The sequence below is a fragment of the Daphnia pulicaria genome, chromosome 3, assembly GCF_021234035.1.
Source record: "Daphnia pulicaria isolate SC F1-1A chromosome 3, SC_F0-13Bv2, whole genome shotgun sequence".
In the NCBI taxonomy this organism is placed as follows: domain Eukaryota; kingdom Metazoa; phylum Arthropoda; class Branchiopoda; order Diplostraca; family Daphniidae; genus Daphnia; species Daphnia pulicaria.
The window spans coordinates 7,169,154-7,188,404 of NC_060915.1; the positions used below are offsets into that span (position 1 = coordinate 7,169,154).

The 19,251-nt window shown below is 45.3% G+C and overlaps 1 protein-coding gene across 6 annotated transcripts; it reads right to left on the reverse strand.

The window, feature by feature from the left end:
• Positions 1 to 631: 631 nt before the first annotated feature.
• On the reverse strand, positions 632 to 18,014 carry LOC124328867 (serine-rich adhesin for platelets-like). Of its 6 annotated transcripts, none has more exons than XM_046787691.1 (6): positions 17,288 to 17,743; positions 13,259 to 13,599; positions 10,026 to 10,286; positions 8,244 to 9,920; positions 7,985 to 8,171; positions 632 to 3,536 (listed from the first exon to the last, which is right to left on the reverse strand). In XM_046787691.1, the coding sequence occupies exons 3-6, from the start codon at positions 10,235 to 10,237 to the stop codon at positions 3,339 to 3,341; spliced, it is 2,274 nt and encodes a 757-aa protein (XP_046643647.1). In that variant the 5' UTR covers positions 10,238 to 10,286; positions 13,259 to 13,599; positions 17,288 to 17,743; the 3' UTR covers positions 632 to 3,338. The 6 variants fall into 6 exon arrangements, with proteins under 6 accessions (XP_046643647.1, XP_046643644.1, XP_046643648.1 ...); XM_046787688.1 differs by having other exon boundaries at positions 10,026 to 10,289; XM_046787692.1 differs by lacking the exons at positions 13,259 to 13,599; positions 17,288 to 17,743 and adding an exon at positions 17,755 to 18,014.
• Between the last annotated feature and the right edge of the window lie 1,237 nt (positions 18,015 to 19,251).

The window sequence follows — 19,251 nt, forward strand, 5'->3', positions numbered from 1 at the left end:
CATGTATCATAATTTCGCCAACTGGCCGTCAGTTTCGATGTCGGACGAACATGCATCAGGGAGAGGCATGACAGCAGCGCAGTTCAGCAATAGGCGCCAATATATTACACGTCCGGCAACTGCTGTGTGCCGTCGCTGCTGCTGCTGTTGAGTATATCTCCCCCCTCTTGTGATGCGTGCAGTTCCACTGGGAACTCCCGTTGCGACTTGCAACTTGGAGCACACGGCACGCTTGATTCAAAGCATAAGCTGGGCGACGCCGGTCCGCCAGTCCTCCTATAGCTGCTATGTAGAGAACGCTTCCAGCAGGGCCCGAGATCAACGTGTGTAGCCTATTATATTCGTGTGTAGAGTATTAGTCCACCAACACTATACTATATAAGGTATACGCCTGTACGTACCCTTGTCGTCTGTTTCGTTTGTAAAAGTCAGCATGGCCCGCTCTCCCTGGAATAGTTGATTCGTATACAGCTACTACGTACATACACAACGCATTCGGTCGCTGGATGGTGTCTAGGTATGCTGCTATACAGGCATAATAAATTCGCTGGATTTTCCCTTAAAAATACACACACAAAAAAGGAAAAGTTGCTGCTGCTGAGACAGAGGAAATGTGCAATGGCTCACGTAGTCGCGGGCGTTGAAAGGCCATGTATTGAATAAGACATGTACACACATCAAACGTAAGCCATATTGTTAGCCGCATGTCATTCATAGATAAAAAGCACGGCCCAAAAAACAAAAAGAAGAAGAAGAAGAAGGGAGTCGATGAAAGTTGACTTTTTCTCCGATTCCGTGACGGTGTACGAAAAACCAGCCAGCCAAAATCAAAAATAGATATATTATAACAAATGATTAGATCCCGACCGAAATAGAAAATATATTATAACATTAGACGAGGGAGAATGAGAGAGAGAGCGCCAAATTTAAATGGATTCGTTTCACACGTCGTTTTTTTTAAATACCTTATACTATACGGTGCGGAACTGGTAATACATCATCAGTAATTGGCAAATCAATTTCCATTTCATTTTGACGGTAATAGTTGAGCAGAGCACAGAAGCCAGGGAGAGAGGGCGACGACGACGATAGACGGTGATATCGTGATGCATCTTGCCATCTTGGCAGCGCTCACTCGAGTCGAGTTCAATCAAGTTACACCATCTCATATTATTCTGACGGATGAGGCTGCTGCTGCTGCTGCTGCTGCTGTATGGCGTTCGGCAACTTTAATCACGAATCGAAAGCTGCGTGGCAAATGATGTTGCCGCCATGCAGACAGACAATCTTCTTTTCTTCTTTTGAATCTTTTCTTTTCGTTTCGTTTCTTTTCTTCTTTTGTCGTGGCGGTGCGTTCATTATAGATAGGAGAATCGGTCGCTCGATACGAGCTCACCGCACAACCGCGCCCGCCTTTCTTGTCCATAGATGGGCTTATACAATCCGTTCAGATTATATTCTTTTTCATCGTAAATAGTTGCTCGGCTCATCAGCAGAACTGATGATGAGCTCTCCTCTCCGCGGAGGAGCCAATGTTTCCTCTCTCTCTTTCTCTCTCTCTCGACGTGAACTTGTAACAGTGTGATGGGGAGGAGGGCCAGCCAAAAAGAAAAAGGGAAAAAGGAAACAAAACACAACAAAAACCAAAGAACAAAACCAAACAAAAGAGCATGAAGAAGCGCCCGAATGAAGGGGGGAATGAAGAAAGATAATAGAAATATAAACGCACACAATGGGAGAAGTGAGGGAGAATAGGATCAAAGCTGCACGCAAATTTGCAAGGCTAATAATAATAATAAGGTGTAGTTCACGAGCCAAATAAACATATATATCTTTACATATTCGACTCTCGTCTCTCTCTCCATTCCGGGAATATATAACTTTGCCAAATGATAATATTAGAAGAAGAAAATGAAAGAAAGAAAGAATACATAATAACCGAATGATGAGGAGGAACGGCGCATTTTCCGCGTATAATGACGCGATTTGCTCGTTCGTGTACCTCCTCGATCATGTGACCTTATAGAGTTTTTGGCCGACCTTGGCCAAGTCGTCGCCGTCATCATCTTCCTAAACGCCAATTTCATATTCCGTCGTTGTTGTTGTCCTTCTCTTTCTTTCTTTTTTGCCCCCCTTCTCTTTCTTTCTCTTTCCAATTTTTCTTTTCATCTTGACGTCTTTTCCGGGAAGGACAAGGCGTCATCCAAGTGAAATGGAAAAAACAAGTCAAAGGAACACACACACAGACACACACATGTATGTATAAAATAAAATAAAATAAAATAAAAAAGTGGCAGCGAGAAAGAGTAGCGGAGTAGGACACACATTGTTAACAACTTGTACAAAATGGTCAGGCTGCGGGAACGATGAACCAACTCGCTTCTTCTTTTCCCCTCTTCTTCGATTCTACATATACAAAAAAACGGGAGGAAAAAAAAGGAAGAAACCAACGTTTCTGCTGTGGCCCCTTTTCGTCTTCTTTTTTTGCTGTTCCGGCCCTGCATACGCGGCACTATGCAGCCAATGGGAAACGAGGGATTCATTCCAGCTCTACATACGATATAACCAGGAGAAATGGGCTCGTATAATATGCATGAACGGTTCTCTTCAAGCGTTGACGTTCGTCTTCTTTTGCCTATTCTCTTCGCAACAAAAATACATTTGAAGACTACAAAGTTGTCGAACTTTTTTTCGTCCTCTTTTTTTTTCGTTATTTTCGTCTTATAGATCGGAAAATCGATTCCTCCACTAGGGACAGCGCACAGCAGCGCAGCGTGCCCATCATAATAATAACAGAAGCAAGGACGCGCGGGGCTGCATGTGCATGGAACTTGTTCTTTTCGGCCGGAATATATATTATAATCGCCATTATCCGTTTTCATTCTTATTCCGGCAGCATCGCCGCGATTCCGGCTATATGCATTCGTCCCGGGTTTCGGACACAATGGGCCGCTCGAATAATGTCGTGATGTCAAGGTGAGTGAAACGGATGCGGCAGCAGCAGACGAATCGCTTCCACAACTGTCTAGAGTACATTTATAGTCAAAAAGTACAGCGACTGCCTTAACTCTCACGCACTGGCGCACTATATAATTGAGGCACATTTCACTCGAGCTGCTTCTTTTCTCTTCTCTTCTTGAAGCACTTGGATTTCAACGGGGTTTACCATCAGCTATCGCAGCGAAATAGAATTAGCCGAAAAGGGCGGGTATCTGGTTGCTTCTGTTTGGGTCCGTATAGAATCGGCAGCGGACATTAGATTTGACGGGCGCGCGGATGAAGAGGTTTTCAGTGTTGCAGATTGCGCGGAGCCGGATACAAGTCCGGCCAGCTGTTTTCTACACGGAGCCAAAGATGCGCTGACCCTGGGAAAGATAGAGCGAGATGACGATGACGACGATGACCAGGACGACCAGGCAGAGCAAAAGCAGAAAACAACAGCAGATCCGGCGACGAAGTTTGTGGCTATCGGAGCGACGCTGAAGCAGAGCCTCTTCCACGCCATCCAGAGTAAAATCCACGCAAATTGACCTTTCCTGCCATTCGAAAGAAAACAAAAAAATAGTTAGACATACGGAGAAAATGTCGTTGGGATTTGATTTTTAATGCTCAATTATTCGAAAGAATGGCGACGTAATAACGAATTCACTTGATGCATAAAACATCAACTGCAGTGCTGTATACAGTGTAGACATAACAAAAAAGAAATAAGTATAAATGTATAAATGTATACTGCGTCTATAATCCGCATCCGACACGTGCCACACTATAAAGTTGAAAGTGTCGGCCCGGAGAAAAGGGAGAAAGGACCAAAAAAGAAGAAAAGGTTATTGCGTCATATCCAGTCTGGCGCTATTGACGTTATTTTATCAGCACTCCCAATATTTGGGGGCTGCGTGTATTGATTAGTAAAGGCTAGATACATACAAGTCAACCAGCTATTTACTTCTTCTCGAGCTTATAAATAAAGCGCGAGCTCTGCCATCTCTGCGCGCGTAGATTCTCTTATTTATAAATGTACCGTCGCTGTCAAAGCCCGCCGGAGAAGAGCTTAGAGCTTATACGCAGATACAACACGGGCCAGCCAAGGCAGTTTCTGCTGCTGCTCTCACAAAGCTAATCCGATCGAACAGGCACAAAGAGTCGGACGTTCGAGTGTGTGCATATAGCGCCCGGTACTACTAGCTACTACTACTACTACTACTACTTTCTCCGGCTTCAACTTTGATTGCGGATGCGTGTCTGCTGATTACGCTGGGAGATAGAAAAAAGCTCCAGCCTCTTTTCCCCGTTTGATGGATGGTGGCTCCTTTTTTCTTCCTTTGGCACCTCGTTCATTTCAGCAGTTGACGTGTTGTCTTTCGAAATATACGACCATCGATCCCGACTGATGGTGATTATTGCGTTTATAGACCCGGAGAGCGAGTTAGATATAACAAGCAATTTCTTCATCAAACAGATTTTGAGCCTGCCGGAGTGCCGGGGGAGAGAAAAAAAAGATGAAAAAAAAAGCAAAAACAGAAATGCAGAGATTTATAGGTGACGTGAGTGTGATGCGTCAGACATCCGCTTATTCGTTTGAGAGGATCGCAGCAGGCAAAAGTGTCTACACGTGAGCGTATGGAGCGCGGAGCTTTTGCTGGATGCGACAAAATACAATTGGCTGATTTTGATGGGCGACTCAGTCTCATTTGAGTGCGCCGTGTCCCAAATCGGACTGCACATTTAACGCCAGTTGACAGCAGCTGCTGCTGCCAGACCTGCAAAGATTTGCAGAGATTGTTCGGGCAGCGTGACGCACGTCGGAAAGAGTCTGGCGCCGTTCCGTGAAAAGAGGATAAGACACGGAAGATGGACAGTGAACTCCGCTTCGATCAATGGATGTCAAAGAACTAGCACGTCGGAAATCTCCACCCGTGCTGCATGATGCTGCTGGACCCAACAACAACATCCGGATGTTGCGTAACCCGGAATACAAGTCTGCCGACTCTCGACCGGTGGCAATCTTCGGAACGTGACAACTCCAGCCGTTCAATGGAAAACGAACATTTACTTTCCATATGCCGTTCGCCCGCCAGGTTTAAAAGCCCGAGTGCATAATAGAACAGCAACTTGTCACGGACGAATAATGGCGACCAACGCATCCTATTATATGGTCTCCCATTGACTTCCACTTCTTGGCTGTTGGTTGTTCTCATTTCTCTTGCCGGGCGGCAGACACCGGAAACGGACAACAACAACAGGGCCGGCCACAAAAGTTGAAGAGCCAGCAGACGCAGACGCATGTTATATAAGTTGATTGCGAACCACGCGCGTCAGATTCTATCCCATCCTACATGTCTGACATCTTCCATGTACTATTTCTCGGAAAGGAAACACGGCGTGAGTGAACGTGAAAAAAAGGGGTTCGCTCAACTGGATCCGCTCAAAGTCACATGCGATGCGTGGCCAACCGGTCGCATCATCCGACCGTAACGGACATCATCCACAGAGTCCAGCGCAGAGAGAAACGGAGGGAGAAGAAAATAGCCTAGCTATTTCTATAATTTCCAGTCAGAAAAATAAAATGGGAATTCTTTTTCTTCTCGCTGGCCGACACACAACAAAAATTGGACAACACGCGGCGTAAGTGCGCAGTCCGTTCACGAGGAACGACCAAGGACGTCTTAAAAAAAGAACTCTGGGTGAGAAAAGTCTAATAACCTCAACTCACACGGAGTTTTCTATAAGGAGAGAGTTAGGAGCTGAGTTGCTTCATCTTCTTCGTCGTCGATGTGAATTCAAAATCGATAAATTCGGGGGAATATTTTTTTTTTTTTTCCCCGGGTGGTTGGCTGAACCCTACACGACTCATCATTCGGTTAGAAGAATCTTTTTAACAATGGCAATTTCCGTGTTCTCTCTGCTCGCAAGATGTGGTGAATAAGATGGAAAAATATTTCAGAAACTGATGGCGGAGATCTTCTAGTTATAGTCTTTACTATACACACTCGACTTGGTGGGCAGCTGTGCGTGTCCGTAATTCACGGTCATCAAAAATTGGGAAGGAAGGAAGGAGAAAAAAAGTAAAATTATTTAAGTTCCTCAAGTTCCGGCTGCGGTCGAAACTCGACGATTCTTTTGTCTCTTTTCTTTTTTAATTCTTGCCAGCCAAAACGGATGAGTGACCACGCCAACACCTGTCCCGTAGCTTGATTATATTTCTTTTTAGAGGGGAGACACATACACATGTTGGTTTACTGTGTGTACCAAGAAATCCAACATAGCCTTTTAACTATAATATTTCAAAGTCACTTCCGGCCGCTCTTCCATTTTCTCTTTCAGTTCCTCCAAATTTTTCTTTCTTCACTGTCAATTCCAGCCAGTCGGTTTCACTTTTCCCGACCGAGCTTATTGCACCAATTTTAAATTTCCACGTCACTTTCCCTCTCACCCAGAACTCGTTACCGATATTTATGTGAATCAAGAAAAAAAAGACGCTCAAGGAAAAAATGATGTAAGAAATGAAACTGATATTACGGGAGAAGCGCAAAGTTAGAAAAAGAAAAGAAAAGAAAATGGAAAGTTGATCGCGAGTCCGTCCCGCGGAAGAGTAGGCCTACTACCAACAAACAGCCAATCATGAAAGAGGTGACGATAGCAGCATAGCGCAGGCAAGGTCGTAATGTTTATAGAATTGAACAAAGTCGAGCTGCTGCTGCTGCTGCTGCTATTATATCGTCGGTGGCTCCCGCTATTTGAGAAAATCATCCCGTCCGTCGCCCATCATTACACGACAAAAGGAGAGAGACGTGGAGTGTTGAGTAAACACGACACTAAAGCGGATGTAAGATGAAGGGCGATGAAGTGAAGCAGATTTCGTCTGCTGCCATAAGAGGAGGAACGAACTCGAGCGCTGCACAGCGCAGTCGGGGGGTTGGGGTGGGGGAGGGGTAGAGAAAAACTGAGGAGATGGAATAAAAAAGACGTGGAAGGCGAACTGAGCGAACGAACAAAGAAAGAGAGGCAGATTAGGAGAACAAACGACATGATAACTCGAACATAAGGAGACGACGGAACTACACATGACACCTCGTTATATCCATATAGAGACGCGTCTATGAAATAATAGGCACTGAGATCTTGTCCCAGCGGGGGGGGGGGGGGCCTTTGCTCGTCTGTAAAAGTCGGATAATAGGGGCGAATAATACACGACGCAATTGCAAATATAAGCGAAGAAGAAGAAGAAGAAGTAGGAGAAGAAGAAGAAAAGAGAACAACATAATGTAAAGGCGGAGATGAGTGAGATGTTCCGAGGACTGACGCACCAATTAGAGCGAGTGAGGGGATTTACTCGATCGTAACACACAACCGAGAGAACAGCGCGTCTCGAGTAATTCATCAACTCCGATTGTGTTTGTTTCCTTGCCGTTTGTCACACACGTAGAGGACAAAAGGGACTTACTACATATAGGGGGGTTATAAAATGAAGAAGGGGGGAGAGAGAGACAAGATGAAATTGATCGATGGCCAACGGCTTTTTGCACGTTCCTCAACAACAACCGGGCGATCAAGAAGAAAGAAAAAAAATCTCATTTTCCCGAGTATAGCGGGCGGGAAAACGTAGAAAAACTGAAAAACCCGTGTGATCTATTCTTCATCCATATAGCGCCTAGTTTAATTCAATTCGTTTTCTTTTCAGAAAAATTTTGTTATTACGACTCCCACGTAGGCAACAAGAAGACGAGATGGGCTTCATCAACGGTTCACCTTGTATAGAAAAAGGGAATAGCGAACAATGGAGCAAATGGAAATCAATCAACCCAGCAAGTCAGGTCGGGGTCACTCCTCTCACAAGGGGGGGAATGAAAATTCTATAAACCGGACATTGAGAAAAGTTTTGGCTGGTGCACCAGCGGGCGCAGATGGCCGGCCCGTCTGGGCGGCAATAAAACGAAGCGAAATAAAAGAAAGACAGATGAGATTGTGACGCTCTTTGACTTACTTGACAGGCGGCGGCGCCGTAATTCGGATGGAACTGTAAATTATTGTAAGGATCCAATCGGACAGTGCCAGATGACGATGGCCGGACCGGCGAATAAGGGCCCGTCGGTTGCTTGCTGCTGGAAGGCGAAACATCCTGGCCATGATAATGCTCCCATGTGGACACTTTTTCCGCCTGTCCCTTGGCACTGGCGAAACGGCGAATAAAAAGGGTTAACGACAGGGAACAATCAATAGATGCGCCCGTCTTTTATAATTACTTGTAGTTGTCTAATTGCGCTTGTAAATTGTAAGAGTAATAGCCGGCCAAACGGCCGCCAGAGCAGAGGACGTCGCTAGCTGTTCCGGACGCGGGCTGGTAGCGGTGCGGTAGGTAATGCGGATTGAGTTTCAACTCTTCCATGATGTTTGGACAATGGTTAGACGTTGTTTTATCACTGGCGGTGCTTCCGGTGATGCTTCCGGCACTGCTTCCACTTGCCGTGGAGTTTGTTGATTTAGTGGACTGCTCGTTGTCGACCGTGTCAGCCGAAAATGTGACCCGCCTCGACCCGGACGAACGGGACGACGAATTGGACTGTCGATCCTGTTCAAACGGATCGTAATGAGAGAGAGGCATCCGGTCGGATGGCACGATCACGGCGTGGACTTGGCTGTCGTTGGCCGTCACTTCTTCGGTGATGGTCGCCGGATGGTAAACACCGGCAAGGTAAGAGAAAGGCAAGTCGCCAACGTTGGAATTGTTTCTCGGCTGGACGGAAAAATTGACATCGCCGTTCTGGGGGACGTAGACGTGATCCAGTCGGCGGGTAAGGAACGCCGGATCGTCGTCGTCGCTTTCCGTCAACAAGCGGCGACGAGAACTTTTGTCCCAGCGCTCCTTCATCATTGAAATTCGTCTGGCAATTGACCCACCGACAGAAGAAGAAGAAGAAGAAGAAGAAGCGGAAGAAGTCGAACTGGCCATCTCGGTATTCTTGCTGGACGGAGTCGTCGGGTACGACGTTTCCGAGCTGGCCGATCCGCTTTTGCTCAGGGCGCGGGACACGGTGGCCACCACCCGACTTTGGCTAATAGTTTGGCTTAGTTGACGTATTTCCGAGAGCTCAGCAGCTGATTCGGGCGTTACGATTTGCTCCGGAGTCGAATCGTCGATCGATTGGCCGTCATCATAACTCGTCATGACGAGCAGGGAATCCGTTACGATCGAATCGAAAGCCTCGGGCTGCTGGCCTTGGTCCTTGTTCTTCTCGACCGTCCGTGGGGCGATCAGAATTTTCGTCACGTAATTTTCGTTTTGCTGGACAATGGCCGAAGTGGCGACGGAGGCATTGTTGCGCTGGACTTTAGGATTATTAGCCGGCCAAACGGGATGCGGAATCTTGCTGGAAACATTCAAAAAATCGCCGGTGTGACTCTGCTCGTATTTCTCCCATTCGTCGTCGACGGCCTTTTGCTTGGACGCTTCATCGGCGCTGCTGCTGCTGGTTATGTCCTTAGCGGGGGGCGGATGCATGTGGATCCGGGTTACGTAGTGCGAGTTGTGATGAAGCAGATTGGCTTTGCCGATCCGTATGGGGCCATCAGGAGCGGCTGCGGTGGCGACATCAGGCGTCAATTTCCTCGGTGGAGACGATCGATCGAGCCGTGGTCCTAATACAAATTGACGTCGGTAATCACTGGCCGGGCTCAGCTCGACGAGGTGTTGCTGGTGGTGACGCTGATGTCGCTGCTGAACTACCGGCTGATTCTTATGATTTGACGTCGTGTTGCCGAGACGTTTCACCGGGTCGGCGCTCTCGTAACCCGACGAGCTGGGCGTCTGACACTGCTCGCTCCGGTTGGACGATCGGCTGTCGTCCATTAATCTTTTCTCACCTTCGCTTAAATTTGTCGGCAGCATTTCTTTGGGCGTGTCGACAAACAGCGGGTTCATCCTAAACGATCAATATCACACAAGAATAAAACCAACACAAAAATGGACGGGTCTCTTTTAAAAACATTATACGTACAAGGAATGATTTAAATGCTCCCCTCTATACCTGGTAACCGAGTACACTTGGTCCGGTTTGGATTTTCGCCTGGACGCCCCCGATTTCCGGTTGATATCCAAGATGGTGTTGACGTTGATCGTCGCCAAGGGATCGTCTGTAAGCCAAGGACTAGTGTCGTGAATGCTATCGGGAGTCTTATTAGACCTAGACGGCGAAGCAGAGCGGGGATTGTTCCCCTTTTGTGCAATCCACTTGAGCATGGCGACCGTCCTTCGATGACCGTTGACTCACGATGAGAGGGTTAAAACCCTGCTGGATATTCCGCGAAATTGAAAAACACACAAGAAAACAAAAAACGGACAGGCTATAAACTTTGGCGATTGTCAAAAGAGAGTATAGACAGAATAAAAACACAGAAAAGAGGTCCCTGAAAACAAGCCAAGTCAACAAGTAAATCCCGGAGAATCCAAAAGCCGCAAATTGAATTACAACTATGGCCGGCTCGGCCGCACTGCAAGGGAATATAAGAACAACAACAACCTAGCAAGAGTCTGGTCGATACATTGCTGTAGGCCATAGTTTTAAAGAAACGACTGATATATATTTTGTTGGATGATGTTATTGGACAAGGAAGAATCCTTATATGTAGACGTCAAGTGGTTGGTCTTGACGATTTTTCCTTTTTTTCCCCCCCGTAGGATCCAAAAGAGACCGAAACTCTTCAACGGAGGAAACGAGGCAAACTTGTCAATGCAAACAGGCATGTTTGATACCTTGTTATAGTATACCGAGGAATATGTTATCTCTTATCATATAAAGCAACTCACAAATATCCGTCTACTAGTTTGTCAACAGATCAATATATAGAGCCTCGATGTAAGAAGGAAACAGCGCTAGAAATCAATAAGCTTATTATGCACGAAAAGTAGTATTTTTCTAGATGTTGATGGATCATATCGGTTTAACCTCTCGCATTCAACAGGAAGATTCATGTTTCCACGTAAAGCAGGGCGAGCTGAAGATGGCAACTGGCAAGCAACTGAACGGGATTCCTTGATTCCTTCGATGCTGGATTATAAGCCCTCGTCATATAACAGCAGAAACTCGTACGTACGCGTATATATAGCAACCCAATCACTTTGGCCAACAGGAGGAAATGTCATTGGCCGAGAAATTGCTGGCGACTAAGAGGACTCCGAATTGGAATTCCCTGCCAGTCAACAGTCACAATATTCTCTATACAGTGGCGAAGACACGGATGAAAGGGAGGAAAATGCCATTCCGTATCCCATCGACATCGAATGACACGATTGAATTTCTGGCTATTCTCATCTTCCTCCTCTTTAATGCCCGCCCCCCCCCCCCCCCCCATCTTGTGATAGACGGAACACAATCCCTACTGCTGCTGCTGCTGTTCATATTCTTTTCGCATGATTGCATTCCGAATGGACGCTGAAATGATAAAGACGGGAATCCGTACGTCCGTCCCGCATTTCTCCCGTTGCGTTCTTCCTCAACTGGTTGACGCGTTGCCAAGTCCGGCTCCTTCCCTTTCCATCCCCCGTCGAAGGGCAACAGGCGCATTTAACAAAATCAATAGAAGACGAACATTGGCGAATTATCGATCCATATAGAATTTACTTTTACGCCAGACTGCGGCTTGGTAATGTCGCTCAAGGGGATTCCGCCCTTTGTCGTCGCGGCTGTTGTGTTGCATCTTTTACTTTGTTGACGCTGTTTCATCAACCCGCTTCATAATAACATCATCAAACCAGCTGCTGATGGTAGACACACACACGGAGGTCATGTAGTCTGCATTTGGGCAGAGACAATGGCACATCAAAGCACAATTATGTTCGATGCGATGAATCCAATAGGGACGAGTGTATAAGGTCCTTTTCTACGATACGGAGCAAATTTTTTGCTTTGGGAATGAAAACTTGCCCAGCTGTTTCCGATGACCTCAGGCGATCTGTCTTTGCTATACCCAGCAGTCACCTGTAGCTCTTTTCTGTACTAGTTCAATTGTATAGCGAGTTGTCTGCTTGCTGCTGCCTGCTGCGTACGGTGGTGGTGGTGGCCGTTTCCTTTCTCTCACAACCCTCCTGACCCATTGGGCGCGCTCTACGTACCAAGTTCTATTTTTCCCCTTTCGCTTCCTTTAGATTGTTATTTGCTTCCTTCTAGACTTATTGTAGTCGACCTACTTTTCTCATTTCTCAGGCTTTATACCTGTCTTCTTCACTTACCCTAGCCGCTTTTTTTAGCCCTCCTCGTAATTTGTTTTCCTTCTTTTCACTTTCTCGAACCCGCACTGACATTGACGTCCCATTCACAGAGAAAAATGGCGTTTTTCCCACATATTCGGGTGACAATTGATCCCGCAGAAATGTGAACGCAGGTGTACACGGAGATGATTTATCCCTTTCGGTTGATGCCACCTTCTTACCTAACCGGTTTTGAGGAAAAGTTCAAATACCGCCAAGTTCGGATGGGAAAATGCTAGGAATGATTGCACACGAGTGCATGTGATTGTTGGGGGAGTATAACTGAGTATAGTATAGAACATTTTTGGCAAAACGCGTGCGGAAACTCAGACGTCATGGCGCCATCAGTTTCCTATTCACGCGCTGCGAGTTTGTTGCCGAGAGATCGCAATCGAAATCAGACAAAAGTGAAAATAACACACGGAACAAACGCTCGCAGTGATTTCAAACGTCCCTATGCATATCCTACACACATTGTGCTGCGACGATGCGCTATATACTTGAACGGTTTCGCGAGTGTAGACGCAAATAGCTTAGTGCAAAACTATATTCCCACTTTTCTCTGGGGCGGAGATCAATTAAAGGTGAGACGTTTTCACGTGGAGTTTGAAAGCCAAAGTGTTCGCCCTTATATTTCGGTAAATGTAGCTAGACAGTTATTTGTCATGATGATGACGAAACCGCACAATGCAAATAAAATATGCGCCGGCTATCAATTACTGTTACGAAACAACCGAAATTCGCACCGGCAGGTAATGTAATGGAAGAACAAAGGCAAAAACGAGAGGGTCTTCCCTCTCTTTGATGTCTTCATTTTTAATAAATTGCTTCCTTGACAATATCCAGGTAACAATTCATCAAGCGTGTGTATTCCCCCCCAAACGACTTCCAGGAATGACTCTCGACTGGACGTTGTTATAGAATCAATTGAAGCCAAGTCATCACCGTCATCATCACTGCTGCAGTAGTACTTGAGACTATTTTATGAATCACCGAGTTCCGGTTTTAACTCACCTCCATTGTGCAGGACGAACGTGTTTCCAAGGAATATTTGTGTACGCAATAATCCGCAGAGAGAGAAACTTTTTGAGAATCGGCTGATGGCAGCAGCACCTTGTTAAAAGAATAATCCGGTCGGTCGGTCGTCGCGTTGCAACAAAGTGCTGGCAGCAATGTGCTGCTCACACATCCGAATGAGAACCTCAATTATACACCGGCAGCAGCAGCAGCACTGGCCGGAAAAGGTGGCTCAACTCCTGCGGCTGAATTTCGAGCGGAAGGAGGGTGGCCGGCAGTTGTGTGTGGATAGACAAAACGTACGGACACGACTGACGCTCGAGTCTATATTCACCTGGCTGGTTATAGAAAAAAAAAACAACGAACCTTTTTTTCTTTTTCTTTGAGAAGAAGTAAACAAGGTAGGCGGCAATGGGATTGGTCAGCCCTTGGCCCGGCCTTTCAAGTCTCCTCTTCCTCTAAATGTAATATAACGTTGGGCGGAACAGGTGGTTTTTGAGGAAGTTCTTGGTGGAAAGTAGGTTCCCCCCCACTGGTCCTCGTCAAGTTCCCTTTCCTTCAAATCACCCCCCCCCCCCCCCTTTTCCGCTTGTCTCAACACGGAATTACACTGTTGACACAATCTCACGATCGTTTCGATCATTGTTCGATCTCGAACAATCGGCACTATACAATTAACAGTCGCAGTTGTTACGACCTATCGATCCGCCGTCCTGGGCCAACGTTCACCGACGTTCACTTTTCTTCATTTCGCTTTCGGCAGCAGCAACAGCGGTGGAAAAAAAAAGAAACTCATTAAAGAGAGCAAGTTCGGCAAGGATTCGCTCAACTGCCATGTTTTCCCTGAAAATCGTACCAACTTTTTTGGACAAGAGCCAAAAACTATACACCCGGCGAACTCGGCAAAGTTATACTATATTATATATAATTAACTGCTTGAGTGACTCGACGCATGGCCAGACAATAGAAAACTTGCCAACAAGGAGCATTATACATTGGCGGAGATATATGCACGGATTCGCGGAAGGCGGGTTACCATGGTTTCCTTATTTTCGTAATCAGTTATATCGGATCTCTTCGACTAGCAGCCAGCTGCAGTGTCGGGACTGTGTAAAATGCAGCTCGCTCGGCAGGCAAACACTTGGGAGCTGATCCATTGTCGATCGTTATCACATCGAGGTCCTTCCTGTTTGTTTGCCTATATTGCGGTTCTCGGCGGGCTAAAACAATCACATCTCACGAAAGACTAGCTCGCCTTATTCACTAGTCACACGCGGCAGGGAAGCGACTCGAACAATCGTGAGCGATTTTTCCCTCAGAATCTTTCATTTTCCCGCGCGGTCCGCTTTCGTGAAATAAACGAGTGGGACGGTCGTCTCCTTGTCGTGTTCGGACAAATCGCGTGAACCAAGTCAAGATCGTTTTGTTCGTATATTTTCCGATTGTTCGACTGGCCGTTTCTGCTTTTCAATTGTGTTTCTTTTTTTCAAGGTGCGCATCTTGTGGTCCGGCCGTTTGACACGTCCACAGATGACACCTCCTTTTGTTATAATGCTAATCGATTTGGCATCGGTATAAAACTAAGTCGTCACTCAAGGTCCCACCAGCAGCAAACGTCGTCAAGTCTTAACCGCAAGAAACCCTTTGGCTATTAGCTTTAGACATATACACATATACACTAGGTCGTCTGATTGTCCACTAACACACTTTTTAATATCTTCAGATGAAGCAAATATTGTGCTCCGTTCAGAGTTAATGGTGTATTGCAAGACCTTCAGCTTATTTAACACCGGCCGCACACACACAGCAGACCAGTGTGTATGTAGCAACTATCTCAGGGCAACACACCCAAACAATAAAGTCCATTAAATAGCAATCTACTCTGGTAGCCCACAAACGAATTGCTCGCTTCGTTTATTATCGCAGCTAAATGCTTTTCCCGAGCAGTTCCGTGCTTGGCTACCTTTTTCTATTTAAAGGTTCTCACCTGGAGATGCTTCCAGCAGACTGCTTCACGGATCTACGAGTCATTTCTTCTTATTATAATATGAACACAAGATAATTTGTTTTTCTTTGTAAAATTCATTTTGCAATGGAACTTCAGTAGTAAACTAGGTTGGGAGAAGGAATTATTCTCTACTCATTTAGTCGTCCGCTATCGATCCAGCTGACGTCTATCTCATCTATATCTCATTTCGGGATCGGTGGAAAAGGGAATTACAGCTGAAAAAAGAAACGCGATAGAGATAATAATTCACGAAAACTTTTTCTTTCACGTCAGAGACAAATGAAACGCCTTTCTATGAACTATCCAACATTGGAAAGTAAAAGTGACACGAACAGGTGATTTTCATTCTTGATTGCCCCCGATCTAAACCAATAATCTATTTAGGTATCTTATAGGTCACGAATAAATAACACAATAGCGAGCGAATTTTCTCTATTATATTATTTCTATTATAAATGGCTGGCACACAAGACAATGCATCCGAGTGTATATTATCTGTCCTGTATCACGAGACCAGTTTTCCGCTATTCTGGTCGAATCCTGAAAACGGCAGTCGATTGCTGTTGGAATCTAATTAATCTTTTGTGTAATACCACGAATAATAACGCGATGAGTGCCGTATATACTGTCTCGCCGCGTAACAGCCGACTGATTTTACGGGGCAGGTGCAACTATACACCAGTGGCAATGCAGCAGGGCCGGTGAAGGTGACCCGTCTTGCATGGCTGAAGGCCATCAAAAGGCAACTACACTGTTTTCCCCTTTCCCCCTCGCAGTCTTCCTCTGTAACTTTGACTCTCTATTCTCCCCAACTTGGGCATTACTCTTTATTGGCATTAGCTAGTTAGTTTAAGATTAGCTGGTTAGGAGAGGTTCGGCCAAATCATACATAATCCATGCCACGGAAAAAGAAACTCGTGTACTTCCCAGCGTTGACATTCGTCTCACGATGACTCGGCAACTACTACTGTGGGAATTAGCAGGGACAAAATGACATTCCGGATATAATAATAATATAATTATTACTCACTTCATCGTGATGCCGAAATCTCCACAGATCGTGACATCCTAATAAACTACTCAGTATATATACACATGAATTATAGTTGAAGTCATTTCTGGCCTTTAATCCTTGTTGACGACAAAAGGTTTCACCGTGCATTTCGTGAAAGTTCTTTTCGGGGATATCCCGACCAAATATTTCTACAACAACACAATGAGTTGGCCATATCTCAACTGAACAACAAACTACAGCCAAGCGGATCACTTGCGAAAAGTATATAGCTCTGCCAATATGAGGCGAAATCGCGCAATCAAAATGGCAACTTTCAATTCTCTTGTTTTCATTAGCGCGGTTAGTCTATTTGAAAAATCGGCAAAGCCCAGCAGCTCTGTAAAGACCGATTAAAGAAAACAAAAATAGAAAGAAAATCCCCGGGCTCCTTGCGTTGTATAGTAATCGCTCTCTATAGTTAGTCTGAATTGATTTTTTTGTGACGCGACTGGAACCCCATGACGGACAGTCGGAAGACAATTAATTGCTGTAGTTTCACTTTCACCCATTGCCCGGGGCTCTCTCTGTGTTTTCATTTTCCATTACAAGAAATGAGAGAATGCGGCTGAATGCCTTGAATGACGAGGAAACTACTCTTGCGTAGCCAACTTGTGTTTGAAAGTCCATTGTGTCGACCACGACCAGGAGAAAATGACAATGTGATGAATGTCAAAACAATAACAAAGAAATAGTCCCTAAAATGACGACTGGTTCTCGACAGTACTCCCGCGGTACTTGTTCTCGCAACCTGTTGCGAACGCGAAAGGCAAAAAAAAAAAGCTGAAGGGAAGTCGTCTTTAAATAGAAACCTTATCGCGTCCAGCAAGGAAATGGGCGAACAATTGGCGATCAGTTTATATCGCGCCAGCTAATCAGGACGCCGAGTTCGTTTTTAGATTTCTTTTTGGGCACTTTTCTCGGAAAATCTTCTATTTTTAGAACCATCAATAAGGTGAAAACTTACCTAATCGCAACATGCTGTATTCCTAGACGGATACAAAAGGGGGGACCACCTCTCCGTGAGTGAACAAAGAAGAGACAATATTCCGTGCGGAAATGCGTTTATACAACACTCATAGGTAGGAGGACAAAAGTTTGGACTCGGCCATTTCAGCCGAGTGGATCTCGACGACTGGACAATTATCGAACTCAATAGCGAAAAACTCGATGAAACAAGACTTGTTTTTCGTTCAAGGTATCACCAGCCCATCATGCATGCACAGACAGCCGCAACAGTCAAGCTCGACGGACGCTAATGTTTTGCGAATGACCACATAAAAAACGACCCTGTACTGGCACTCGATTCCCCCAATGTCAAGCCTCGACACTTCACACGCCAACAGGTAGGATACAATCCACTAAAACAATTTGATCGCGGATCGTCGCTCGTTTGGAAACGAAGTCCAATAAAACACTGGCCTGTATACATACCGAACGTCGACTGCTTTGATGAGATGATGTTTCTCTTATCAGGACTGGTGGCGGTCTCACAATCTGTCGGGCCAGGTGGTGCCGGAAACCAGGGCGAACAGCAGCAGCTAAACAAACCCATGAGGGTTCAATGCATAGGTGCTACTTTAGCAAGACACTGTCGTCAGGAGCAGGTGAGCTGATGTCCTACTAAAAAACAGAACAACAAAAATCAACCCATTCGGTCTTCCCATGGTCCCTTCCGCTAAGTCCGTACTCTATCCAGGTGAAGAACTGACTGGCGAGAAAGAGAAATTTTGATGGTTTTTCGACGTCGTCGTCGCGTTTTCACTTTTTTGTTTCGTCGTGAATATTGCGCTGGCGTATTTCCATCGTGTTGAGCTGCATTACGTTCGTTTTTTTTCTGTTTCTTTATTTTAATGGTCCTCAACTGTTGGATCATGCTGGGATGCTCAACGGAATCAAGGACGTGCGCTACAAATGAAGGGGAAAAAAGTGCCAGTTTGGTCCGGTTCGATTGTATTACAACAGTTGTTATTCGCGTATTTCTTCAGAGTCACATAGCGAAAAGCATACCGTATGATATAACGTGACAAACGATCTATATACGTATATATATATTAGATTGCTCTTTGTAGAGTCAGACCAACAGAACAGAAGTGAAAGTTTTTTCGTGAGATGTATCTAAAATTCAATCGTGTCATTGGAGCTCTGCTATGCGCGTCGTCACGTTTCTCTGCCGAACCTCGGAGTCTTAGATCATCACACTGTCTAGTACATAGGAGATCAAGTCACGGTCATCTCACAGAAATTATCATCAGCAATCTAATAAAAATACAAACAAGTTACGACAAATCCCGCTGTGCAATGCACGAAAGCGAAGTTAACAGAAGGTTACGTAACAAATGTCAATTATATATACGGCATCACTTCGTTAACTAGTTGATACCATTTATTTATTAACTGTGTCTTGAAAGCTGAAAATACTTCACTTCATTGGCCATGAAGTTCAGATCCCTAATTGGTTCTAGACTTCTTCGGAAACGACTTCCGTCGCAAATTTGCATTCGGCTATTTGAATTATTGATCCAGTTTAATGAGGCATAAATTTTTGAAAGTCTTTCAAAGTAAAGAGGGACCCTGCGCTTCATGCGATAAATACAAAATATGAATGGAGCAGCATAGTACATTAAGAATGGAACAAATTTAACAAACATTTGTTTTTTTATATAATGAAAGAAAGTTGTTTAAACAAATGCCATTAAAAAACGATGACCAATTCTTCGGCTCTTCTCAGGCGTTACTTGGCATTAATTATTTCCTCGTCGTCCCTTTTCTTAGCTGTCGGTCACTTTATTCGGCTGCCAAGAAATGACTTTTATCTCTGAAAGGAAAGCGTAAGAGTAGCTAGTCACCACCGAGTTCTGTTCTGTCATACAGCACCACATAAATTAGTAAAAAACCACTAAGTGTACTGGTGTGGCTTTTGAAAATGGG